This window comes from Haplochromis burtoni, unplaced genomic scaffold (genome assembly GCF_018398535.1).
Source record: "Haplochromis burtoni strain Fernald_Lab_line unplaced genomic scaffold, NCSU_Asbu1 Contig_14, whole genome shotgun sequence".
NCBI lineage: Eukaryota > Metazoa > Chordata > Actinopteri > Cichliformes > Cichlidae > Haplochromis > Haplochromis burtoni.
The window spans coordinates 4,499,215-4,521,143 of record NW_024582375.1 but is presented as its reverse complement, the minus strand read 5'-3'; the positions used below and the strand labels follow the sequence as shown (position 1 = coordinate 4,521,143).

At 40.9% G+C, this 21,929-nt stretch overlaps 4 protein-coding genes across 16 annotated transcripts in view; 2 read left to right on the top strand and 2 right to left on the bottom strand.

Annotated features, from left to right (window-relative positions):
- LOC102309153 (sodium-coupled monocarboxylate transporter 1) overlaps positions 1-1,687 on the top strand; it is a 2,802-nt gene extending 1,115 nt beyond the window's left edge. Inside the window, exons 4-7 of the mRNA XM_005915762.3 lie at positions 625-839; positions 965-1,062; positions 1,163-1,251; positions 1,334-1,687. Of these exons, the coding sequence (XP_005915824.3) occupies positions 625-839; positions 965-1,062; positions 1,163-1,251; positions 1,334-1,438 (507 nt within the window). The 3' untranslated portion in view covers positions 1,439-1,687. The remainder of the gene's footprint in view (positions 1-624; positions 840-964; positions 1,063-1,162; positions 1,252-1,333) is intronic.
- A 1,150-nt stretch (positions 1,688-2,837) lies between these two features.
- lyrm5a (LYR motif containing 5a) lies at positions 2,838-4,145 on the bottom strand. 2 transcript variants are annotated; one of them, XM_005915743.3, is made up of 3 exons: positions 4,038-4,145; positions 3,777-3,832; positions 2,838-3,689 (listed from the first exon to the last, which is right to left on the bottom strand). In XM_005915743.3, the coding sequence occupies exons 2-3, from the start codon at positions 3,819-3,821 to the stop codon at positions 3,477-3,479; spliced, it is 258 nt and encodes an 85-aa protein (XP_005915805.1). In that variant the 5' UTR covers positions 3,822-3,832; positions 4,038-4,145; the 3' UTR covers positions 2,838-3,476. The 2 variants fall into 2 exon arrangements, with proteins under 2 accessions (XP_005915805.1, XP_005915806.1); XM_005915744.3 differs by having other exon boundaries at positions 3,934-4,050.
- dnai7 (dynein axonemal intermediate chain 7) lies at positions 4,055-13,693 on the top strand. Of its 3 annotated transcripts, none has more exons than XM_042218018.1 (16): positions 4,055-4,163; positions 5,487-5,504; positions 5,701-5,776; positions 6,792-6,880; positions 6,991-7,095; positions 7,183-7,320; positions 7,561-7,695; positions 7,800-7,903; positions 8,697-8,885; positions 8,968-9,074; positions 9,383-9,543; positions 9,624-9,783; positions 9,856-10,070; positions 10,165-10,323; positions 11,122-11,235; positions 13,406-13,693. In XM_042218018.1, exons 1-16 carry the CDS (start codon positions 4,119-4,121, stop codon positions 13,679-13,681), a joined length of 2,091 nt encoding a protein of 696 aa, XP_042073952.1. In that variant the 5' UTR covers positions 4,055-4,118; the 3' UTR covers positions 13,682-13,693. The 3 variants fall into 3 exon arrangements, with proteins under 3 accessions (XP_042073952.1, XP_005915807.1, XP_014185384.1); XM_005915745.3 differs by having other exon boundaries at positions 4,056-4,163; positions 5,698-5,776; XM_014329898.2 differs by having other exon boundaries at positions 4,141-4,163; positions 5,622-5,776.
- An 83-nt stretch (positions 13,694-13,776) lies between these two features.
- The window catches only part of lrmp (lymphoid-restricted membrane protein), a 30,458-nt gene continuing 22,305 nt past the window's right edge, over positions 13,777-21,929 (bottom strand). For 4 of the 10 annotated variants that reach the window (XM_005915747.3, XM_005915746.3, XM_005915749.3 and 1 more), the window contains exons 27-40: positions 21,233-21,317; positions 21,101-21,143; positions 20,990-21,017; positions 20,525-20,665; positions 19,994-20,128; positions 19,758-19,905; positions 19,454-19,497; positions 19,279-19,344; positions 18,622-18,680; positions 17,895-17,993; positions 16,773-16,898; positions 15,881-15,907; positions 15,126-15,274; positions 13,777-14,564 (exon numbers count right to left, since the gene is read on the bottom strand). In XM_005915747.3, coding sequence (XP_005915809.1) covers positions 14,422-14,564; positions 15,126-15,274; positions 15,881-15,907; positions 16,773-16,898; positions 17,895-17,993; positions 18,622-18,680; positions 19,279-19,344; positions 19,454-19,497; positions 19,758-19,905; positions 19,994-20,128; positions 20,525-20,665; positions 20,990-21,017; positions 21,101-21,143; positions 21,233-21,317 — 1,293 coding nt within the window. In that variant the 3' untranslated portion in view covers positions 13,777-14,421. Of the gene's footprint in view, positions 14,565-15,125; positions 15,275-15,880; positions 15,908-16,772; positions 16,899-17,894; positions 18,192-18,594; positions 18,681-19,278; positions 19,345-19,453; positions 19,498-19,757; positions 19,906-19,993; positions 20,129-20,524; positions 20,666-20,989; positions 21,018-21,100; positions 21,144-21,232; positions 21,318-21,929 lie in introns of those variants that run through there. The other 6 variants (XM_042218008.1, XM_005915750.3, XM_005915753.3 and 3 more) reach the window with 6 other exon arrangements.

The window sequence follows — 21,929 nt, the reverse complement described above, 5'->3', positions numbered from 1 at the left end:
GCCACCCTTATTAATGTTCAATGTTTAAAAAATGTTAACGGCATGAAAGAAAAACCAATTACCAAATAACTTTAAAAACCAACTATAATCTTTATATTTTTTTATTTTTTTATTTTTGTTTGTTTGTTTTTACTGCATAGCTGTAAAACCCCATCAATTGACCCTGTTCAGTGGAACCAACTTGCAGGATTTTATAATTTGTTGAGATTGAGCTTTTTGAGCTTATTGTTAAGATTGGATCAGGTGCTGAGCCGTCTCTTGGTTGCGCAGCGTTGATGGGGGCTTGCTGGTTGAGCATTTCCACTTCCACTCTCTGTGGTTACACACCACCACTCTGTAACAAATCATTAGTTATTATTCATCATCTAGTTATAATCCATCTCTCTGGATTGTAGGGCCTTTACCTTACAATATAAAGTGCCTCCAACCAAGTTTTGTTGTGATTTGGAACTGTGTAAATGAATTCAGAAATCATCCGTTTTCGCTTACATAGTTCTGCTGTCAAACTGAAAATAATATTGAAAAATGAGCCTGAGCGTTGAGTGACACTCGACTCTGACAAACATTTTTGACTGTTGGTCTATGTAATATATATTTCATGAAGCTCCTTATATTTGTCCACAGGGAGGCCTATGGGGCCTCGTGGCAGGTTTGGCTGCAGCTGTGTCTGTGACCATTGGAGAATTGATATCCCCTTCTCCTCCTGAGATGACCCGACCTCTCTCGCTGAGCACTGAGGGTTGTAACTTTACTTCTGGTGGCAGTCTCAACTGGATTACCCCACTGCCAACAGAACCAAGTCTTTTTACCACAACCCCAGGACAGAATACTGATGACATGTAAGTGTGGTTCAGTCTGTGTTAGATCAATTAATATAATGTTGCCTGGTGAGATGGGATGACCGAGCTTTCCTATAATATAAATAAAGGGCATATGAGAAAAAACTAATTTCTCTCACCACCAGACATGCAGTTCAGTGGCACTCTCCATCCTACCTTTATTTCATTGTCATTGGAGGTTTAACAGCTATTATTGTTGGAATAATCATCAGTCTCTTGACAGGTAAGAAAAAAAGAAAAGATTTTGCCATTGGATCTGTGATCTCATTTTCTTATTGTTTCATAAGGACTTTTTGTATTTGTTCTTCCACTTATCATTTCAGGGGGATTGAGGGAGACGGTGGACCCGAGACTTATGCTAATGAAAGAAGACACTCTTTCTTATCACCTGTTCAAATGTGTCAAAGATGGGGTACGTGCTGAAGAGCAAAGGTATCAAAAGCAACAGACTGAAGACAGGCGCTCAATTCTGCCTTTTACTTTTCCTTCCTTAGGTCATGGGAGGAACAGACAATGTTGGTCTCCCAAACAAGGAGGATGGAATCAAGAAACCTGCACATGGGAAAATTGACAACGACATCCGTGTCTCATCTTTTTAACGACCGATACAGCTGAAGACAGAGCTGCTGCAATGCTCAAATCCAGGATTGTAATCACCTTACTTCATAAGAAATTAGACCAAAGGAACTGAGTTGTCAGCGAGAAAATAATGTTTTTATTTTTCCAGTGATTCAGCAAAAAGTAGAAAGCACTTCTCTCAAATATCTACTTGTGTACAATGATGATTTCTGTTTGTATTGTTTAGATTAACACGTTATTAATAAAAAGCCACATGATAAACATTTCAATTCAATTCAATTTTATTTATATAGCGCCAAATCACAGCAACAGTCACCTCAAGGCGCTTTATATTGTAAGGTAGATCCTACAATAATACATACAGAGAAAAACCCAACAGTCATATGACCCCCTATGAGCAAGCACTTTGGCAACAGAGGGAAGGAAAAACTCCCTTTTAACAGGAAGAAACCTCCAGCAGAACCAGGCTCAGGGAGGGGCGGGGCCATCTGCTGTGACCGGTTGGGGTGAGAGAAGGAAGACAGGATGAAAGACATGCTGTGGAAGGAATAGTCTGAATAGTTCAAACATAAGTGTTCCTCTCTTTCTGGAATGTTTGAATTTCTCTGACCAGGAGGGCAACGCAGACTTTGCTGAAACATCCACAGGATACAATCCACACAAACAGGCAATGAATACATTCTAGGTAGTTTTGATGCTATTTAATATGAGTCATAAAGTTTTTTTAGCTTCGGTTTATTAACTCAAATGTCACAAGACGACGTGACCATTGTCCTTCAGAAACACAGCAGCTCCGCATTTTGCAAAAAGTAAAACATAGCACTTCAACACAACCACCTCATGACAATTGTCAAGCCAGTGGTCATGATTTGGGCTCGTTTTCCAGCTACAGGACCCGGGCACCTTGCATTCAGAGTCACAATGAACTCCTCTGTACACCAAAGCATTTTAGAGTAAGATATGAAACCTTCTGTGTGCCCGGCAGTTAAAGTTTGGACCAAATTGGGTCATGAAATAACACCAGCGAATCTATAACAGAATGGCCTAAAAAGAAGAGACAGGTGTTGCAATGGTCCAGTCAAGGTCTAGACATCAGCTCAATTAAAACACTGCAGCAGGATCTTAGCAGAGCTCTGCATGAACAAATAACTGCAAACCTCAATAAACCGAAGCAACACTGAAAAGAGAAAGAGCCAAGATTCCTCCACAGGAATGTGAGAGACTGAATAAGTCCTCAAGAAAACATTATTTCAAGTTATTGCTGCTAAAGGTGGGTCTACAACCTATTGAATCATGCCAAGTACTGCGTCATAGGATTTCATAGTTTCATGAAAACTTCCTTCTTCAGAATCCATGCAGACTGACACTAGATCTGCAGGGTTTAGGTTGATTGTAATAGCAGGGATAAGTAACACTAAGCTGTGTTTGTGGTTTATTATGACACGAGACACCACTCTAAGAAATCTGTAACATTTATGTTTGCCTTTTGTGTAACAGCACATGAATCCATTCCCATGTACACTTATTTCTCAAAAAACGTGAGCATGTATTTACAAATATATACACTGAAATACATTCTAAAACTCACATATTACATTAAAGAAGCTTCAGTCGGTAGACAGAAAGACAGCTGCTTTAAAAAAAGAAAAGAAAAAGTACACAACCTCTTGTACAAATGATCAATGTTACAATTTGGACACCTTGGTGTAAACACTGGGTAACTCATCTGGTGCAGCATTTGTTTTAAATACACTAAAATGTGACAATGGGACAAAGAATGCATAAAACATATTCTGGGCTTACATACAGTATATGAAATTGAAAGAGTGGCCTTAGGTACAAAATATCAATGACAGTGATGATCGCTTTGCAACACCCAGAGATGAGGATTTTATTTCCCTTTCAGAGGCAACCTTAGTTGAGTTTAATAAAGGAGCTGTTGTAAATTCTGTTCTTCGTTTTGGACCCGGTAGGTGTTAAAAGGTGTTTGTGAATCCGAAATAACCGATTACCACACTATAATCCAGGAAAACCACTTGGCGCTATCAGCGTGTGCCATTATTTTTCGGGTTCATAGTATCTTTTTTTCATGGCCCGATATTTTCGGAGGAAATACAGAGCTTCTAGCTCCTTAATGACATGATCCCCCCGGGCCACCAGCTGTTTGATCTTCTCCGGGTCGGTCACGTCTTTATGCTTCATGAATGCTGACTTCAGGCGCTGTTTGAAGTACGCTGCTCCCTGAGGGTATTCACGGCCGAGATACAGGAGCTTGTTTGGAGAGGAGAGACACATTTTTAAAGCTCTGCAGCATTGCACACCACCCAGCGTTGTTTCTCTTAACACCAGTTTACTTACATTTTTGTACAGCCTGATAACTTCAGTTTTTAAAGGGTTGGCCATGGCCTTTCACACTTTTGAAACGAGAAGAGGAGAAAGGGAAGGTCAGGAGAGAGAGCACACAGAAACCATTACACAAAATTAAGTTTAGCTTAGCAGCTAGCTTACGAATTACCATGTAGAGCACTGCATTTATGCCAAGCGCAACAAATCGACATTTACACGTGTTATATTATGTACGCCAATGAAGAGAAAAATGTCTTTTCCTTGCGTCCTTACCTATAAATGTAAGGGACAACTCCGTAGTGCACGTTGTCGCACGTCGTTTCGTTCTGTCGCAAATAAAAACAGCAAGTACGCATGCGTGTAGGTTGCCACGGTTACCCAGACGCGCGGACGAACATGGTGAGGGTTTTTCCCCTCTATTATTTCCTTATAATAGACCAGCTTAAATATTATTTTTAAAGGTCTATGTGATTACAGGCTATCAGTTAGCGCAATTACGTAGTATCCTATTAGTTTACTGTACGAAATACAGTTTCGTAGTTCTTAACTTCGACACTTTCTCTCTCTCTCTCTCTCTTTATATACAGAGGTGGCAAAAGTACAGACTTTCTTTACTTAAGTAGAACAACTAAGTAGTAAAGATACCTGGGTTAAAAAAATGCTCCACCAATAGTTGAAGCACTGAAGAAACTGTTTTACTCAAAAGAGGAAAAGTACAGGCTCTGAAATGTACTCCAAGAAAGAAAGTAGCTCTTTGTAGGACAATTCTAACAAGGAAACGGAACCTTTTACTATATTAATATAATATCATTATACTATTAGTACATGATAACATAAATACAATAATCTAAATTAATACAATAACATAAATTATAATCCCAGTGAATATGCCCAGTTTGAATGTGTTATATAGGACCCAATGCAGTGGACAGGAATATTTAAAAAAAAAAAGAAGAAGCGGTTTTCTGTTGCCTCCACATTTAAACATTAACTCTTGATTGTTCTCATTTTAAAGTGAGATTCAGCAGGTGGGGGACACTAAGATCTGTGGAGTGGCTCAGCAAAGGGAAAAGAATTACACCTCATAATAATGTCTAATGTGAGATTCAGTAGATTTTATTTGTGTACATGCTGTGATCAGCTGACCTGCTGCTCTTTGTGAATTTACACAACTGAATTTAGCAAGATGTCAGCAGTTTTCGCAAGATGTCCTGGGTGATGTCCATCCTCTACACTGACACAGACACCACTCCTCTACTCATTAGATTGTCTTTACAGTAGACAGTATAAAGTTCAGTGAATTAATCTAAACATCATCAGCTTAAGTGTGAAGTTATTTCACAGTCTTTTCTCTCCCTGTGAAATAAAACCGTAAATAAACAGTCTGTGTTTTAGCTGATAGAAATGTTGAATTTGAAATTACCTGCCACTTAGCGCTAGCTAGATTATGAAGTTCCACTAACACAAAAGGTCACCTGCACTACTTCTGGAAATGTAGGCAGTAAAAGTAAAAGGGTGTCAGAAAAATAAATAATTAAGTAAAGTACCTGGATTTTCTACATAAGTACTGTAACAAAATATTTGTATTTAGTTACTCCCCACCTCTCTATATCTATCTATAGTGTATATAGATATAGATAGATACATAGTTTCTTGAATTTCTGTTTTGAAACATGACATTCTGTAACTTTCTCTCTGTCTTTTTTTCCCTGTGAATGAAAGCTCCCCAAGAAACAACAGGTATGAGCAACAGGCAGTCAGTACATCGTCTGTCTTTGACAATTAGACACAGAACTCAGCTCAAGATACACACAGGAAGCTTCCTTACTCTCTTTCTCGCTGCTTCGTTCTCTTCAGCAATATATCCATTTGCTAGTAGGTACACACTGAACTGTCACTGTTAAACTACACTTGCAATGCTCTGATGCCACAGAAGAAGGCCGGTAAGGTGTCCAAGGCTCAGAGGACAAAGCGGCAGCAAGAGGAGGAGGAGAGGAGACTTCGAGAGGAAGGTGAGCGGTCTCTCTTCATTTAAACCTCCAGTGTAGGTGGCGTTTCTGGCACTGAGACTTTAAAGGGAAATTGACTTTTAAAAAAATGAATCTGTTACACTTTTTGAGCTTCTCTCAAGATTTGTTCATTGTCATTATGTTGCTAGAACGTAACAAAAATTGCAATGGTGCTCTCGGTAATAAAGAAAATGTAGAAAAGATAAATAAGATTTACTTAAAAAAAGATAAATGCAGAAGCCTTTAGCAGTCTTTAGAGTAAAGTGACTGGATGTGAGTGTTCGTGCAGGTGGTCCATGGGGAAGGGCAGGTGGACGGATGGCTTTCAGTGGTGGCTCTTGGAAAAATAGCTGTCCCTCAGCCGGGTGGTAGTGGTCTTTATGTATCTATACCATTTCCTAGATGGCAAAGGTATGAACAGTTTGTGTCCCGGGTGAGTGGGGTCAGCAGCAATATGGCTGGCCTTCCTTTGCAGTCTGCCAGCTTATACTGAATTGAGGTCTGTTAGCTGCTTAATGTGTCTTTGGAGGATCCTCTCAAAGAACTTCATGATGACTGGGGTCAGTGCGACTAGGCAGTAATCATTTAGGCAGGCCACAGCTGATTTTTTTTTTGGCACAGGCACAATGATGGAGGACCTAAGGCAGACAGGGATAGTATAAAGTTGCAGAGACAGATTGAAAATGTCCAAAAAGACCCCAGCCAGCTGGTCAGCACATGTCCTCCCTGACATCTTTTCCGGTTTTGCAGCTTTGTTAGTGTTAGTTCTCTTCAGAGAACAAGTCACTTAGTGGAGCTGCAGGATCAGGGGCTGATGCTGCTCCTCTAGTTGAAGGGGAGCAACGGTTGGACCTCCATTAGTGTTGTCAATCTGGAGAAGAAACTGTTCAGGGTATCAGGAAGTGAGGGATCCCAACTGATCTACTGCTCTATGTAGCTGTTTATGAGTAGGAGAGATAGGCGCTTGTTGGTGGATGTGTTCTCTGTTAGCACTGTATCTGTAACATGTACATTGTAGAGGAAGCCCGGATCAGGGCAGAAAGAGAAGAACAGGAGAGAGTGGAAAGAGAGAGAAAGCAGAAGGAAGTGGAAAGGCTTGAGCTAAAGGTAAGAGCCCAGTTTAATATTAACCCTAAATGAAGCATAAAAGAAGAAATGTACATACACAGAAGAGTACTTGGGAATGCTTTGTGTGCTTGGATGTCTTTCTCTGACAGGACCTAGAGCGCAGAGAGGCCGAGTTGAAGGAACTGCACCATCTACTGGAGGAGAATCATACTGCAGTAACCAAATGGAAAACTGAAGCTGTGGAGACAGCCAAGGTGTGGGTCCACAAGCATTCTGTCCAGTAGATATGGACATTTTCTTTTTCCCTGATGGATTTCTGGCAGTGTATGCTTTGTGTCCAGTGGGAGCGATACATGCGTTGCGACGGTGCACCAGACCCAGCAGTACAGAAAGAGATGAATACATACATGAGTTTATGGAGAGATGACCCTGAGGTCAACATCATGCTTGTGCTCCAGCAGTGTAATCTTGCTCTGCAGGTCTGTATGTGTTTGTTGATCAATGACAGTAAGGTTATTTTATTTCCCTATTATCAGATAATAACCAGCAACAATTTTCTTTATGTTAACTGGCAATAATTAAGTGATAATGATCAGGATGAAAAATTAAGCACAGGACAAAAGTAGCTCTTTGAGCTATTAAAAATAGAGGTAACTAAAGCCTTGTCTTCAAGTGAGTTATCTGCTGTGTGTTCTAACATAACAAATCTGTTCTTACAGCTGGTAGATGAGTTGGAAGATTTCCTCAAAGATGTTACAGATCCCCAGGAGGGCCAGAAGTACCAGAAGGTTCTCATAAATTTGCAGGAGCTAATTCACTCAAAACACCACCTTGCTACTGAAGAGATCCTTAAGGTACAAGATACCTGATTATTCCTATGATAACACATCAGGATGCAGTTTGATTTATAGTAACAATATAGCAATAAGTCCAAAACCCTGCGTGTCCATGGTTTCAGAGTGCCAGTGAAAACGTCAGCACTGAGACAGGCAACATGCAGACTGTGATCAAAGATGACAACATTACACTATGTCTCTGGGCCAACCTCAATAAGATTCCAAGGTTTGTTCATAAAGCTGTCATCTTAGAATTTCATTCTGTTATATATCCACTGTTACAGTGGTGGATGCTCATATTAAAGTTTCACATGGTGAAATCAGTGTATGTGTAAGGAATCTCTGAGTCAACGCTCACACTTCAGACTCTTCAGTTCTAGGAGTGAGCACAGAAGCTCAACCTTCTCTTTAGCAGCCATTCAGAAGAAAGTTGGTTTAAGTGAGCGGGAAGGAAGCCAGACAGTGGTTAGACAGACAGACCAACTGTCCGTCTGTCCACCCATCTTCTGCTGCTTATCTAGGTTTGGGTTGCAGGGGCAGCAGTCTAAACAGAGACAGCCAGACCCTTGCCAACTCCTCCAGTTCATCTGGGGGGACACTGAGGCATTTCCAAGCCAGCAGAGAGACACTAGAGACATCTTTTCAGCATGTTCTAGGTCAGCCCAGGGTATCCTTCTAGTAGGACATGCCAGAAACGCCTCATCATCTCATCCAGCAGCAATGGGCTAATTGTCCACGAACTCCTGAAACCCCTTTTGAACAGGGGGACCACCACCATGATCTGCCAAATGTCGCTGGCTCCCACATTTTCCTTCTGATGCTGCCTATCCAAAAATAGAAATATGGTGCTAGAAATGAACATCATTCCAACATTAAAGAAAGTCAATCATTTGTAGCTGTGCCTTATGATGAAGATGAAATTTGTGGACAGTACCTAAACACAGACTTGTATAAATATTGCCTGTAGGTACACAGGCTGATGTTTTATTCCTCTTTGTGTTTCTACCTGGTCCATCCAGGTTTAAGAGTGTCAGCTTCAGTGAGGCAGGCCTCAGCTTTGAGCTTCCCAAGCAGCTGGCTGTGAGTGACATTGCTGTGCGCATCCTCCACACCCGGTATGACCACCTATCTTCATTAGCCAGGATGACTCATCTGAGAACACACACACTCAGCAACAGGGTCTACCCGGCGATGCAGTACACCCAAAGGTTAGGCGAGAGGGAGGTAAGATGAAAGACTCAGCTTCTGTTGTGGGTTCCTTCATTTACTGGGTTCTTTTCCTTCCTATAGAATGCACATCTCACAGAGTGCAGCCAGTCTGTGGTCAAGGAGCAGCAGTCCAGAGCCTGAAGAGAGCCAAGTGAGCCACGTCCAAACACAGATGGAGGCACTTGATGGTAAGATGGTCTTTAAATAAAAAGCAAGCACATAAACTAAACTTGTTTTAAAAACCATCTCTGTTGCTTGTGGGGCTCGCACACAAGAATTTCACTCGCATGTGCTGTGCCAGTGTGCCTGCACATGTGATGTGACAATAAAAGTGATTTGATTTGATTTGAAATACATATCACACTATGTCACAACTAACTCTATGTCAGTGATTATTGTAAACTTAGCTTAGAAAGAATGTGTTTATTTCCACAGACAAATTAACCAGCGGTTCTTCTAAAAGCCTTAATGACAGTTCTGTCTGTCTGTTCACCAGTCAGGGATCCGATTGGTCCCCCGGAGGAGCACACAGTGATCAACCCTGTTGCCCAGGTGGTAGACTTGATGGAGTACACACCTCTGGGTGGAGTATTCTACTATGATGCGTTTCACCTCCCACCTCAAATTCAATATGCCCATGGCTGGAAATTTGTGCAGGTGAAGAGATAAGGGTCTTCCAGCTAGCATGAGATCAAGCCTCACTTGTACTCAAAGTGCATGCCTGTTTTTGTTTGTAGGTGTTGAGGACAGGTATGCAGGTCTTCTCTTATCAGGCTGAGAAGTCTGGTTTGGATGGCCACGAGGCTCTCCCCTGTCCTCTTATTGGGGTGTCTGTGACACTGCCCGACTCTGTTGTCTTCTTGGAAGCTCCACAAGTGGCTCGCTGGGATGCTGCAGGTATGCCACACTCTGAAATACATCTGAAAGATCCCACAAAGTCAAAGATATTGAAACTGTCTACTCCCAAAGGTAAGCAGTGGAGGATGGATGGTATCACCGACATCTCCTATGATGAGTCTGAGGCCAAAATCTCTTTCAAGATGGACTCCTTCCAAGCGTTTGCGCTGATGCAGAAAACCTACGCCAACCTTCCTTTTCAGAGCTGGGAGCTCCGGCCACTGGGCCAGGACTCTGCTCTCTACACTGTCAACGGGGCGTTCATAAACATCAGCATCACTATTCAGGTAAGACGGCAAGAGCACTGTGGACGCAAGACGCAGGAAATAAACAGGAGATGTGGCTTAACTGTTACAATTTGTGCATCTGTGTCACTGATAGGATAATAAATGTATGCTGCAATCAGAGCAAGAGGGGGGGCTCTCTCACCTCATCGGAAAGTGGATGAGTGGCTCGGACCTGCAGAAGGCCATGGTCGACGCTGGGGTCAACATCTTTGTGAATGAATACGCGCACAAATACGTCAGCAGCACTGCCAAGGTCTGCAACAAAAAAAACCAAGATGCTAAATTTGAGACGCTAATATGAGAAGCTTAATAAGAATCCTTCAAAGATTGAAATGCATTTTATGAAGTCAAATGGGTTTCAGAATTAAATGAGGAGATTGAAAAACAAGGTTCGGCTGATATTTCACATGGTACCCACTATTTAAGCAGCTCAGACTACCCCCAGTTGTTGTGCATCTTTTCATTCATCTGACTGAAGAAGTGAATAAGTGCTTTTCATGTCACCAATTAGGGCTGTCAACATTAACGCGTTAATGCGTCATGACGATTAACGCGATTAAAATTTTTAACGCAATCAACCCATCTGGAGCGCAGAATGGACAAACTGCCCAAAATGCATTGACAGAGACATTTCAGGGATTTTGAGTCATTCTGCGCTCCAGATGGGTTGATTGCGCTAAAAAAATAAAAAAATAAATAAATAAAAAAATAATTTAAAAAAAAGTAAATAGCGTTATTTGCAATGACTGCGTTAGCGTTAGCATTGACAGCCCTACACCAAATATAAATGACTACAGACGGAAATGTCAGTTAGCGTGTGACTTGGTGAGATTTTCACCTGATAGTAGCATTAAGTTAAAAGGTTTGAACCAAAGTTTGTATTACACAGTGCATGTAAGTGTCCCATGAAATCATAAGAAAAATATGTTTTTCTGCATTTACACAGGGCTGCCTGAAGCGGTCCTGATATGTAGTTTTAAACAGCAATTTAATTGTGTTTTTGCAGTATTAAGAATTACGAAATGATCTGTGGGGTTTCTGTCCTCTTCAGGACCCACTCACAGAGCACGCTGCCTACGAACAGATGGCCCTCTTTTCCTCTGCCTGTGCATTCTCGTGGAGCAAGTGGAATGCTAAATGTGGAGCTGAGCATCTGGTCATGCAGGTACTCTCTCACACATAGATACACTTTATGCAATGTAGTATTTTACTCCATTATCTACTTAAGGCCTCAGTCACACTAGAGTAAAAATAGAACGGCTACCTCTGTGCGAGCAGGAGAAAAAACTGTGGCTGGTGAGTGATTGTGCTGAAAATATTTTTGCTACCTGGGAATGACTGCAAGAAGTTGTGGGGACCACTTTTGGTTGCAAGGAGATTCAGCATGTTGCCAGGTGGGAGGTAACCTGTCTCTGCCTGATTCGGACCGACTGCAATCCCTCTCAAAGAGATTGGTGAAGGTTTGCGATTAATCGCCATCCACTTTACAAATGCAAACATGCTGTAATCAACTGGAGTCAGTCTGTACCAATTAGCACGACTCTGCTACCTGATCAAATAATGAACCAAGAAAACGTGAATTACTAAAGTTTGTGCCAGAAAATTTTACATAAACTGTGCTGAATTTTAAAACTAAAAAACGTGTTTAGTTATTTAGAATGGGAGGTGGACATATTTTCAGAACGATTGCATAATTAACACACACGATTGGCTCAAAGTGGAGAGCGAGACATAACTTTGGCTCCGTCCTGTCATTCTTTACTCAGTCCTCTGAGTGTTTAGAGCCGAGCCTCGTGTATTCCTGCTGTGCAGTAACACTGGGATTTAATTAAACAGCAGAACTCAAAGAAGCATCGGAGGGAGGCGGGGGAGATGTTGGACAAATGATGCATACAAGGATGTGTCTTGTTTTGGCAACCTATCATTTTTATTATAATGGGCAGAGCAGGTTTCAGTATTCAGGGTTTTAGAGATTTGAAACATCTCTTTAGAAATGTTTTCTCAGCAGTGTGCAAAGACAGGAAATTTTAAGGTTTCTTTCTTTTACTTCCTTAATAGATGCATTTACATAACATCTCTGTCAAAATGCAGCTGTTTGGGGACTGTGTTAGTTTAATATGCAGTATGAACAGTGTTATCCTCTCTACTCGAGAAACTGGCAAACGCAATTCAAATATTTTAAATTACCAGAATTAAATCCTGTGTCTACTTAGTGCTACTTGGCCAGCTGTGCCACTTTATGGTACATAGAGATAACATTCACCTCACTTTACTCTCTCTCATTACCATTATTTTTCTTTTTTTAACCCTAAAACTCCATGTAGAGGAGGAGGCATCTTCTTCCATTTACTAAGACCAACAGCAGACTTTCAATTTGAGAATTGATAAGTGAACACGTTTTACAGAATCATGAAGCGAATGAAGGTCAGGTTAGAGTTTACCTTTTAATTGAGAAGTCTAGCTGGTCTTACCAGCTGCACCACAAATTGTGTGCGTAACATTTGTTGAGCGATGCCTTCAGTTTCTAACTGCAGGATGTGTGACAGCAGCTCTGTTGCATAACACCAATTCAGTTTCACACACTGCAGAGAAGCTCAGACAGATGCATGCATTTACACATGTAGCAGAGTAACAGCACATTAACACAGACGGCAAACAAACATATTGAGTCTCCTTCGGCCCGGTCTCGTTTATCTGAATTGCTTTCTGTTTTCAGAGAGAAACTTTAAAAACCTGTGTAAAAGCTGCGCTTACACTCTGTTACTTTGTTTGTACATTACTCGCTGATTTTTGAGCTACAAGTTTGCACTGTTCTGTGCAGTTCACCGGCAATAAGTCTGCCCCAGGCTCTGCTATAGAATCACGTCTGATGCAGACAGCAGTAGATTTGAGAGCTACCACAGGTAATTGTGGTATTATTGAAAACCCGATTTTATGTAATTGTCAATTCACCCTCCCCCCGCATGTGGTCTCAGACCTGGACCCGGTCTCTGAAGCAGCCATTTCAAAGTCAAGGACACGGCACACAGTTGCAACAATTGTGGTTTGGCTGCAGTCTCCAATTACCATTCTCTCTAGTGCAGCTCTAGATTAAAGCAGACTACCACCTGGGTTCTCTTAACATCAACCTTTACGCAGCCAGAGCTATGAAAAAGGTAAAACAGTAGGCTTTTTATAGAACACGAAACCAAGAAGCAAAAGTGATATTAACTTGTGACTACCTGATTCTCACCAAAAGGTTACTGACCATATTTGAGCAGACAGAACAGAGATGAAATTGGCTAACATTTAATATGCTTTAATGTTACATCAACTTGCAAAACTCTCTTTGCCAGGTGTGTGAGCACCACAATCCCTCCCCCGTGCCCAAGGACTCATGGAGTCTGTACCTTCTGGGAGCTCAGAGGAGTCGAAAGCTGGCGATCACAGAAACAAGTGAAGCTTTTTCTCCAGATCATTATCCTGGCAGCGAGTTTCACTCCACCTTCATCCACTTGCTTCAGGACACCATGAGTCCTGATGGCGTCGCTCGGACCAGAAATTCCCATCATTTGTTTGTCGACACAGTGCAGAGCCTGCTTTGTGCCACAAGGCCCCTGATGTATTCATAATCCCAGTGAAATAAACTTAAAAATGCACGACTAAATACAACAACGAGAGAGCTGAATTTGAAATGTACACTTGGATGCACATAACACACATCTTCTATTGTAGAATTGGCTACTTTATTTGTGAAAAGATCCACGCATCTCCTTTGGAACATACAAAAGTGTATGAAGTTGTGGCAACCACAGCAAAAACTTGAAGATGGAAAATACAAATAACAAAAAACAAAAAACAAAAAACAAAACAAAAACGTTTGTGTTGAAACTGTAATAATGCAGAAATACAAGTTAAAACTCATAATCACATTTTCCACTCAAAACTAGCAAACTCATAAATATAGACTTCATAAACACTTAAGAGTTTTATTACCAGTGTTTAAAGAGTTAAGTTATAAACTGTCCTCAGCAACCGATGAGGTAAAATTCCATTAAAAATGCTGGTATTCTCCTGCATCCTCAAGTACATAAAATGTGTTTAAAAAGCCACAGGTGGAGCAGCTCACTGAACAGCTGAGCAGCACTATCACACATGCATACACACAGATAATCTTATTTAGCAAACATAATGTGATGCATAAACTCCTCTATGGGGTTAACTATTCCTGAGGCCAGGCCTGTGCTGTCGATGCAAGTCTTATAGGAATTTGCAGGCACAGTAAACATCCCAACAGCCTCTGCTCTCCCAGTGCAATAAATATCTCTGGAGGGCTGATGGGCACTAGCACCATCGACCCTCAGGACTTCGACTAGACAGGGGGCTGGCCATTGTACCGGAGCCCTGTGTAGGGCCACAGCAGCTGCTGGATGGTCATCCAGGAGTCCCCGGTCCCTACAGGGGCTGCGTCTACGGCTGGCTGCATCACCAGGCTGGCCAGCAGTGCCAGGAGACCTATGCAAATAAACAATGATAACAATAAGAATCCTTTGTTTAATTAAGAAAACACCCCCACTTCTGCATGGATAACAATCTCTGAATTATTGATGTTTTACTTGAATGTTACAGCTGTGCTATTGCTGGGTACCTTGATGCAATTTATCTGAAAAATACTAGGTAAAGATTTAAAACGCACGGTATCAAGAACAAAGTACAATATTGGTGTCAAATGCATATATGGCAGTTTTGATTTTGATGGCACATTTTCAGAAAAACTGAACAGGGGGCGATATTAAAAACGCAGCTGGAGGAAGATTTTGCAATTAGACCAACTATCAACAGGTATGTAAAGTTTCATGAATTTCCAAGCATGCTTAGGCCCTCAATAAAGGAGTTTATTTGCCAAAATAACTTTACCATTATTACACAACTTAGGGGTTGCCAAAGCATCAACGTTGAGACTTCAAGGTGGTGGCATGACAAACGAGTGGAATATGTCACGGTCTGTCCTTTATATACAGTCAATGGAGTGGTTCTCCTAGGTTTAAACCAGTAATGGTAACAAAAGGAGCCTACCCGCTAGGAGCACCATCATGGCTAGCCAAAGCCAAAGACCCCTGCCACCTCTGGCTACTGCTGCTGCCGTCCGGGAACTGGTTAAACTATGGGACAGAGACTGGGCCGCTCCTGGTTCTGTAGATGTAGGGCTGGATGAAGGGCTAGGCCTAAAGAAAACAAAATAACGTTATGACACGAACTAGGTAAGACATGGTTAATACGGGGAAAAAAAAAAGATAAAATGTTAAAAAGATAAAGCGAAAGACTTAAGTTACCAAAAATACTTGTGACGTAGTTAGCTTATTTCAGGACACTGTCATGAACACAGTAAAATCTGTTGGTCATTTGTGGTAACTTAATTACAGCAGGCAGTAAATTAGCTGTGACTTGGCTAAAATTACAATTTAAATGCAGTTAAGTGCATTAAACCACCCATCTTATAACTGCATCAAAGCACAACCATACACATCACTGTTAGCATAGAAAGATGTCAGCAGTTGTTAATAGCAGTTGGTACTGAGCTGGATTTCAGCATTAGCTTATCAGGCAAAGGCAACAGATAATTTTGGCCTGAGATCTGTCAACAGCAGGAATGCTGCTTCAATTTACTTTGGCATCATTGAGAGTCCGTGCAAGGTCGTAAGTGGCCTTTGATTGGCACTCCTTCCAGATAAACATAGGCCTTTTGCATGCATTAATAGTGTTTTCCCCCCTTAGACAAAGTCAGAATCCACAATCACTTCCCACTTTGTATTTTCTCCCAACACACTTACAGCATTACAAAGAGCTCATCCTGATTCCTGAGAGATGTAAAGGGAGGAAAAGAGGAAAGGATAGTTCAGAACAACACCTGATCTGCATAGTTTGCATAATCTGTCACCTCACGAAAACAAAGGAACAGGCCAAGGTTTGCACATACAACAGGTGGCCGAGCATGTTAGTAGATGACAAAAGCAAGCCTGGAGAACTTGGACTGGTTATCACGTTGAATCAAAAAAAAATGCAGAAACAAGTCATAACACAACACATAAAAAAGCATGCATTAAAAAGAACACATCCAAAACAAACAAAAACACACAAAGTCTCCAGCTGAAGGAAATGATGAATTTCAAACAAAAGCCTCTGAGCCCGTTGAGCATAGAAGCTAGTCCAGCACAGAGCTACATCATGAAAGAGTTTCATCACTTGGGTCCCACAACGTCCTCAAAGTTTTGAAACAAAAGGATGTGAACATCAGATGTTAAAGACACATTACATTTCTGGTATTAATGATACTTTGACCCAGGCCTCTGTTATCATTATACACAGCAGCAGGGCAGTGTTGACCAAATAGCATAAATGGGGATGGTGTCTTAAAATTGATATCATCATTAATGCCAAAATGTTACATGACTATTGATTGATTGTATAGAGATATTGCATATCATAACAAAATTTCAGTAACTAGTGAAAGTTCATAAGTGGCAATGAAGCGGTTATTCCATTCTAAAATAAAAACATTAATATGCCACTTATGAACTCTGATATCACAAGACGTTCAGGTTACAACTACTGGAACCTGAGCACAGCCAAATGATCAACTCTTTCACCATGTGTCAGTCTCTTGGTTTGTTGGCAGACAGTAGTGCTACCGTACGGTAGCGGTGGGCATTTAGTTGGACTAACGTCTTAAGGGGCAGAATGAGTGAGGTGAGTTTGCTGCCCAGCTCACTGAGACTGGACCTCCTCTCCACCACTGTCTCCTCCTTCTGCTCTTCCTCGGACTGGCAGTCTGTGTTGTTGCAGGCTGTCCTGTGGGCATGCACGGGTTAGGCATTCAAACAAACTTTTGAGCTGCACAATGACATATGACCATTGCTACAAAACCACAATTTTGTGTGCACGTGCACACATGCCAAAGTCATGCATATGAAGCTAACAAAAGCAAGCAGAGAGACACCCCCTGCAGCAGTCATTGAATTATATTCACCTCCTGCAGACCAGTAATTTCTCAGACATGAAGTCATGTTTGAAATTATAATTTGTTTTGCATGAATCAGTTCATTCCCAGCAGAGTATATGCTTAAATATAGCACAAAGCCATAAAGCAATTTCACAACCTTTCAGTTATTTGGAGATTATTCAGCGCTTGACTTCCATCATCTTTAGCATTAGCTTTTACATTAGTTTTCCCAAACATGTGAAAGCATACGGTGCCCCATAAGAAAAACAAACATGTCACAAATGTCCACAGCAAAGATGTGTCACTTCAATATTTTGTCTTTTTTTTGTCTTCTTTTATTTATTAGTACTATTTGTATTTTATCTGTTCTATTTATATATTAATTGGCATCTGTGTGTGGACAGCAAAGAAAGAACTTCATTGCACAAAGAAATGCCTTTTTTTCTTTGGACACATGACAATTAACACTTTGAATCTTGAATCATATAGAAAAGAGGCTTCAGACAAATACTTTCCCAAGCAAATGTAGATGGACCAGATGCATGAAAGATGGCTGCTGTGTGGTTTGCTGTCTTTGCGGTTTGTGCTTTCGACTTTGTTTCTGCTAACTAGCTTCACTATTTTCTTTATAATACCCACAAAGTCAGTCAGCACTCTCTCACTAACAAAATTCTCTTGTTTTGTTCTCAATAACATCTGCTGCTGACTATCAAAATTATTTCTGCATAAAATTATACTGTAACCAATATTGCACCTAAGAGCCGCCATTTTTATGCATCAGGGTCTGCGCTAAAAGAACTTTGGTGATGCAGCCAGTGCAGTATGCTCCTCCTCACACGTCTTACCCCTTCATCACAAGCGAGGGCTCTTCAGTGTCGACCCAGGGCACAGAGCTACTAAAACGTTTGAGTGGGGGACGCGCTGTGCTCTTCCCTGCCACATTCCTGTAAACCAACGTTATCACATAGGGGCATAACAACAACAACCACCCTCAAGTCATGATGCAACAAGCCTTGGTGGAATTAATAACCAACCAGAACCCTCAAATCTTGCTGTAAAAGAAGGAGTCAAAAAAAAAAAAAAAACCACACTGCCTTTATATACAGAGTATACATTTTGTTGTAACTTAACTTGAAGATAATTTAACACATCCATCCATCCATCCATTCGCTTCCGCTTATCCTTTTCAGGGTCGCGGGGGGCGCTGGAGCCTATCCCAGCTGTCATAGGGCGAAAGGCGGGGTACACCCTGGACAGGTCGCCAGTCTGTCGCAGGGCTAACACATAGGGACAGACAACCATTCACACTCACATTCACACCTAGTGACAATTTAGATTAATCAATTAACCTATCCCCACAAGCTGCATGTCTTTGGATGGTGGGAGGAAGCCGGAGTACCCGGAGAGAACCCACGCAAACACGGGGAGAACATGCAAACTCCACACAGAAAGACCCCGGCCTGATGGTGGAATTGAACTCAGGACCTTCTTGCTGTGCGGCAACAGTGCTAACCACCGTGCTACCGTGCTGCCATATATATATATTTAACACAAACACACAAAAATACCCACCATGGGGACCGTCTGGTCAGTCGTTCCGATTCAACCTCTGAGCCATCTTGTGTTTTGGACTGTGTTGGGGGGGACAAATCAAGGCATCATGAAAATCATACTCTTAAATAAAACTTAACCACAATCATATTTTGTCTGAATACATGTTCTGTATCAATGCTCTGCTTGTTGCTCTTAGTTCATTTAACTTTCCCTACGTTTTACATGTCAAGGACAACTGCAGTTTGTCTAACTACAAATACAGTCCAACTACAGTGTGAAAATGTAATTTCAGTTTTCACTTTACACTATTATACCTCCTGTCATTTTATAGAAAAAGCACACCTAAGAGAAGACTGCTTCACAAACACCTTTGAAATTTATTTTATTTACATTTTAAATAACTTGTGGACTACAGAAAAACTACAATTACAAACTACAAAATGCCAGCCTTTGCAGGATACCGTCATCCAATGAGCTAGCTAGCTGCATTCCACTTGATCCAAAGTTCTCAATAATTACTTAAGAATGAATGATTTTCAAGCTGAAATATTGAGTTCAGACTTTAAAATATAAGGAAAGCTGCATCTTTGGAAATTATACATACAGTGGAGAAACAAAAACATAATGTAACATATTTCCAATGTGATGATGTAGAGTCTTGCAACTGATACTCACCGTGTCAAAATGCATGTTGCCTGGGCTAGCACGAGAAATTGTTATCATGCTGCTCCGCCGGGCTGTCTATGAGAGCACGCGCGGTGGTGGTAAATAAATATTGTAATTTACAGGATTAAAAAACAGTCAACAGAAATTTGAATAAATGATCATGATGAAATCGTGTGTAATCCACCTTGTTGTACTGTGATGACGGTTTCTTTCTTTCACGGAAGTCATCTGGAAAGAGGAACATATAGGTTACCCTTGCATGCAAAATATCACATGTGTCACATTTTACACAGACCTGATTCCTGAGTCTCTACTCTAGTGAGTATAGTGGTTCATGTGAGGACAGCTACAAAAGCATTCATTACAAGGCCCAGTGCATATTTGGCATTTAACTTGGTATATAAAAAGTAATTATGAGTTTGCAGGAGTTTACAACCTATTGTATGCTACGGTCAGACTTTGTATGTCTAACAGAAAAAGGGTACAACCTTTTTCTGTTTGTGATCCAAACGACCTCTCGTTCTGCATGAGCGTCTCCCGCAGTTCCAGCAGCTCAGCATGCTCTTTGGTGTACAATCTCCTGAGGTTCTCCACGTGCTGAATCATTACCTCCACAGCCTTTCCAATACGACTCTCCTGCAAATCCCAAACAAAGGAAACCATTGAATAATGACAAAGTTTGTTCCCTTGTCATGCAGAAAACATGTTTAAATTCTCCACTTACCTGATGAATCGCTCCTAGCATCTCAGAGCGACTGGACACCCTAGTCATGGACTGGATGAGAATATCCAGGTTTTTCTGGAGCCTCTGGATGATCTCCATTGATTGGTTGTCATTGTCACAAAGAGGACTAAGAGCCTAAGCAGAAAAAAAAGGAAAAGTGAAAAGAGAGAGCTGAAGAACCAGCGAGAAAATATCATACAATTTCCTCAGTTTATTTTTTATTTCAACATATACATTTTCTTATTTATATTATTATTATTTACATATATTAAATAAATCGTACAAAATACATTAAAACCATTGTCCACATTCACTCCACTACACTTCGAAGCTCTCGTGACCTTTGTACCTGTCAGCCCTTTTACTCAGTGAAACCAATAATTACACAATATATTGCAACTTCAATCACACTATGTTTGTGCAACAACCCTCTACTTCATTTACTTACAGAGTTATCACAGCTACCTATGTTGTGGTACTTTAATAACAAAGGGAAAAAAAAGTGTGCGCTCAACAGCTGCACACACACACCTGCAGTAAGCCCTGACAGCTGGACACTTCTTTGCGGACGTTCTCCTCGGCTAGGTCACGTGACCTCTCCTCTAGCCTGAGCCTCTTCTCCAAAGTGAACATGTCACACTTAAACCCCAGTGCCAGACGCTGGAACTCTGCCTGAAAACAGAAGAGAGGCACTTTAGTCTGAAAAGTAGTATCCAAACAGCACCTCAAAATAGTATAAAGTACATTTCCATACGTTCTACCTTAACATCGACAGCGGTTCTGGACCAGCAGAAAAGTTACACCATTGAAGTTGTGAAACTTCCACATGCACACACTTCATATTTCAAGAGAATTTAATAGACTTGATGAAAAAAAATAGTTATAAAGTAAGCAATAAAGTACTATAAAGTAAAACTTACTAGCATTCTATATGGACACACCATTTTTTTACAAGGTTAAGAGGCAAACACGTGCAGGATCCAGTGGTATACATACCTCAATCTCCTTATCACTAGGTGACAGGCTGTAGACAGAAAGACAAGATCAGAAAACTTCATGTGCATACGAATGATTTACAGATTATTTTGGAATGATAAGTTGTCTTACTTGTTCTTATCTTTGAAAGTGTCAGGAATGACTAACATCTCAGCTATAAGGAAACAAAAAAGCGTGCATGCAGTCATTCAAGTCCATGAATATTAAAAATGCATTTTGTTACAATAAATATCTTAAACATACTTTCCGTGTCCGTGGCCATGCTGGCTACATTTTGGTCCTCCTGAACTTTGTGCTCCTTAACGGCCTCCACGGTGCGAGTCAGCTCCTGCAAGATCGATACAAACATTCCAGTCTCAGTTTCTTTCTCGTCCGGCTTTGCTTCAGAGTCCGATTCTTCCATACTCAAATTCTCTTCAACACCAGTATTTCTCATGGATTTCACTACTTTTTACATAATGAATTGGAGCTGAAGAGTCAACACAGCTGGTTGTGCACTTGGCTCTAGATTCTGAATGATCCGATCCTGAGTAGAGGTAAAACTCAAACTCTCTTCCTCCCTCTCTCGTGGTCATAGACAAGTGTTCACATGATTACACGCGCACACTCACTCAGCAAGAAAAGCTGCATTTCTCTTCACGATCCAGTCAAATGTCACCTTAATGGTGCCATCTTACAGCTTTGTATTTCAAAATGCTGTAAGATTTTTATTTTATACATTTTAATTTGTTTTGTTTTTTTATTTCTTTTTTTTTTTTAAAGATAGAATCTGACTACATGTGGTGGGAAAGCTAAAAATTTAAGATATCCACTACCTTTCTCCAAGGCCTTAAGAAGAAAACTAAAGTTCAAATTACTTTTAAATTTTTCTTTTTAAGTGGAGTTAAGCAGTTAAGAGCAAAGTCAGTGTGCAGGTCTTACTAGTTTTCGCCTATTTTTG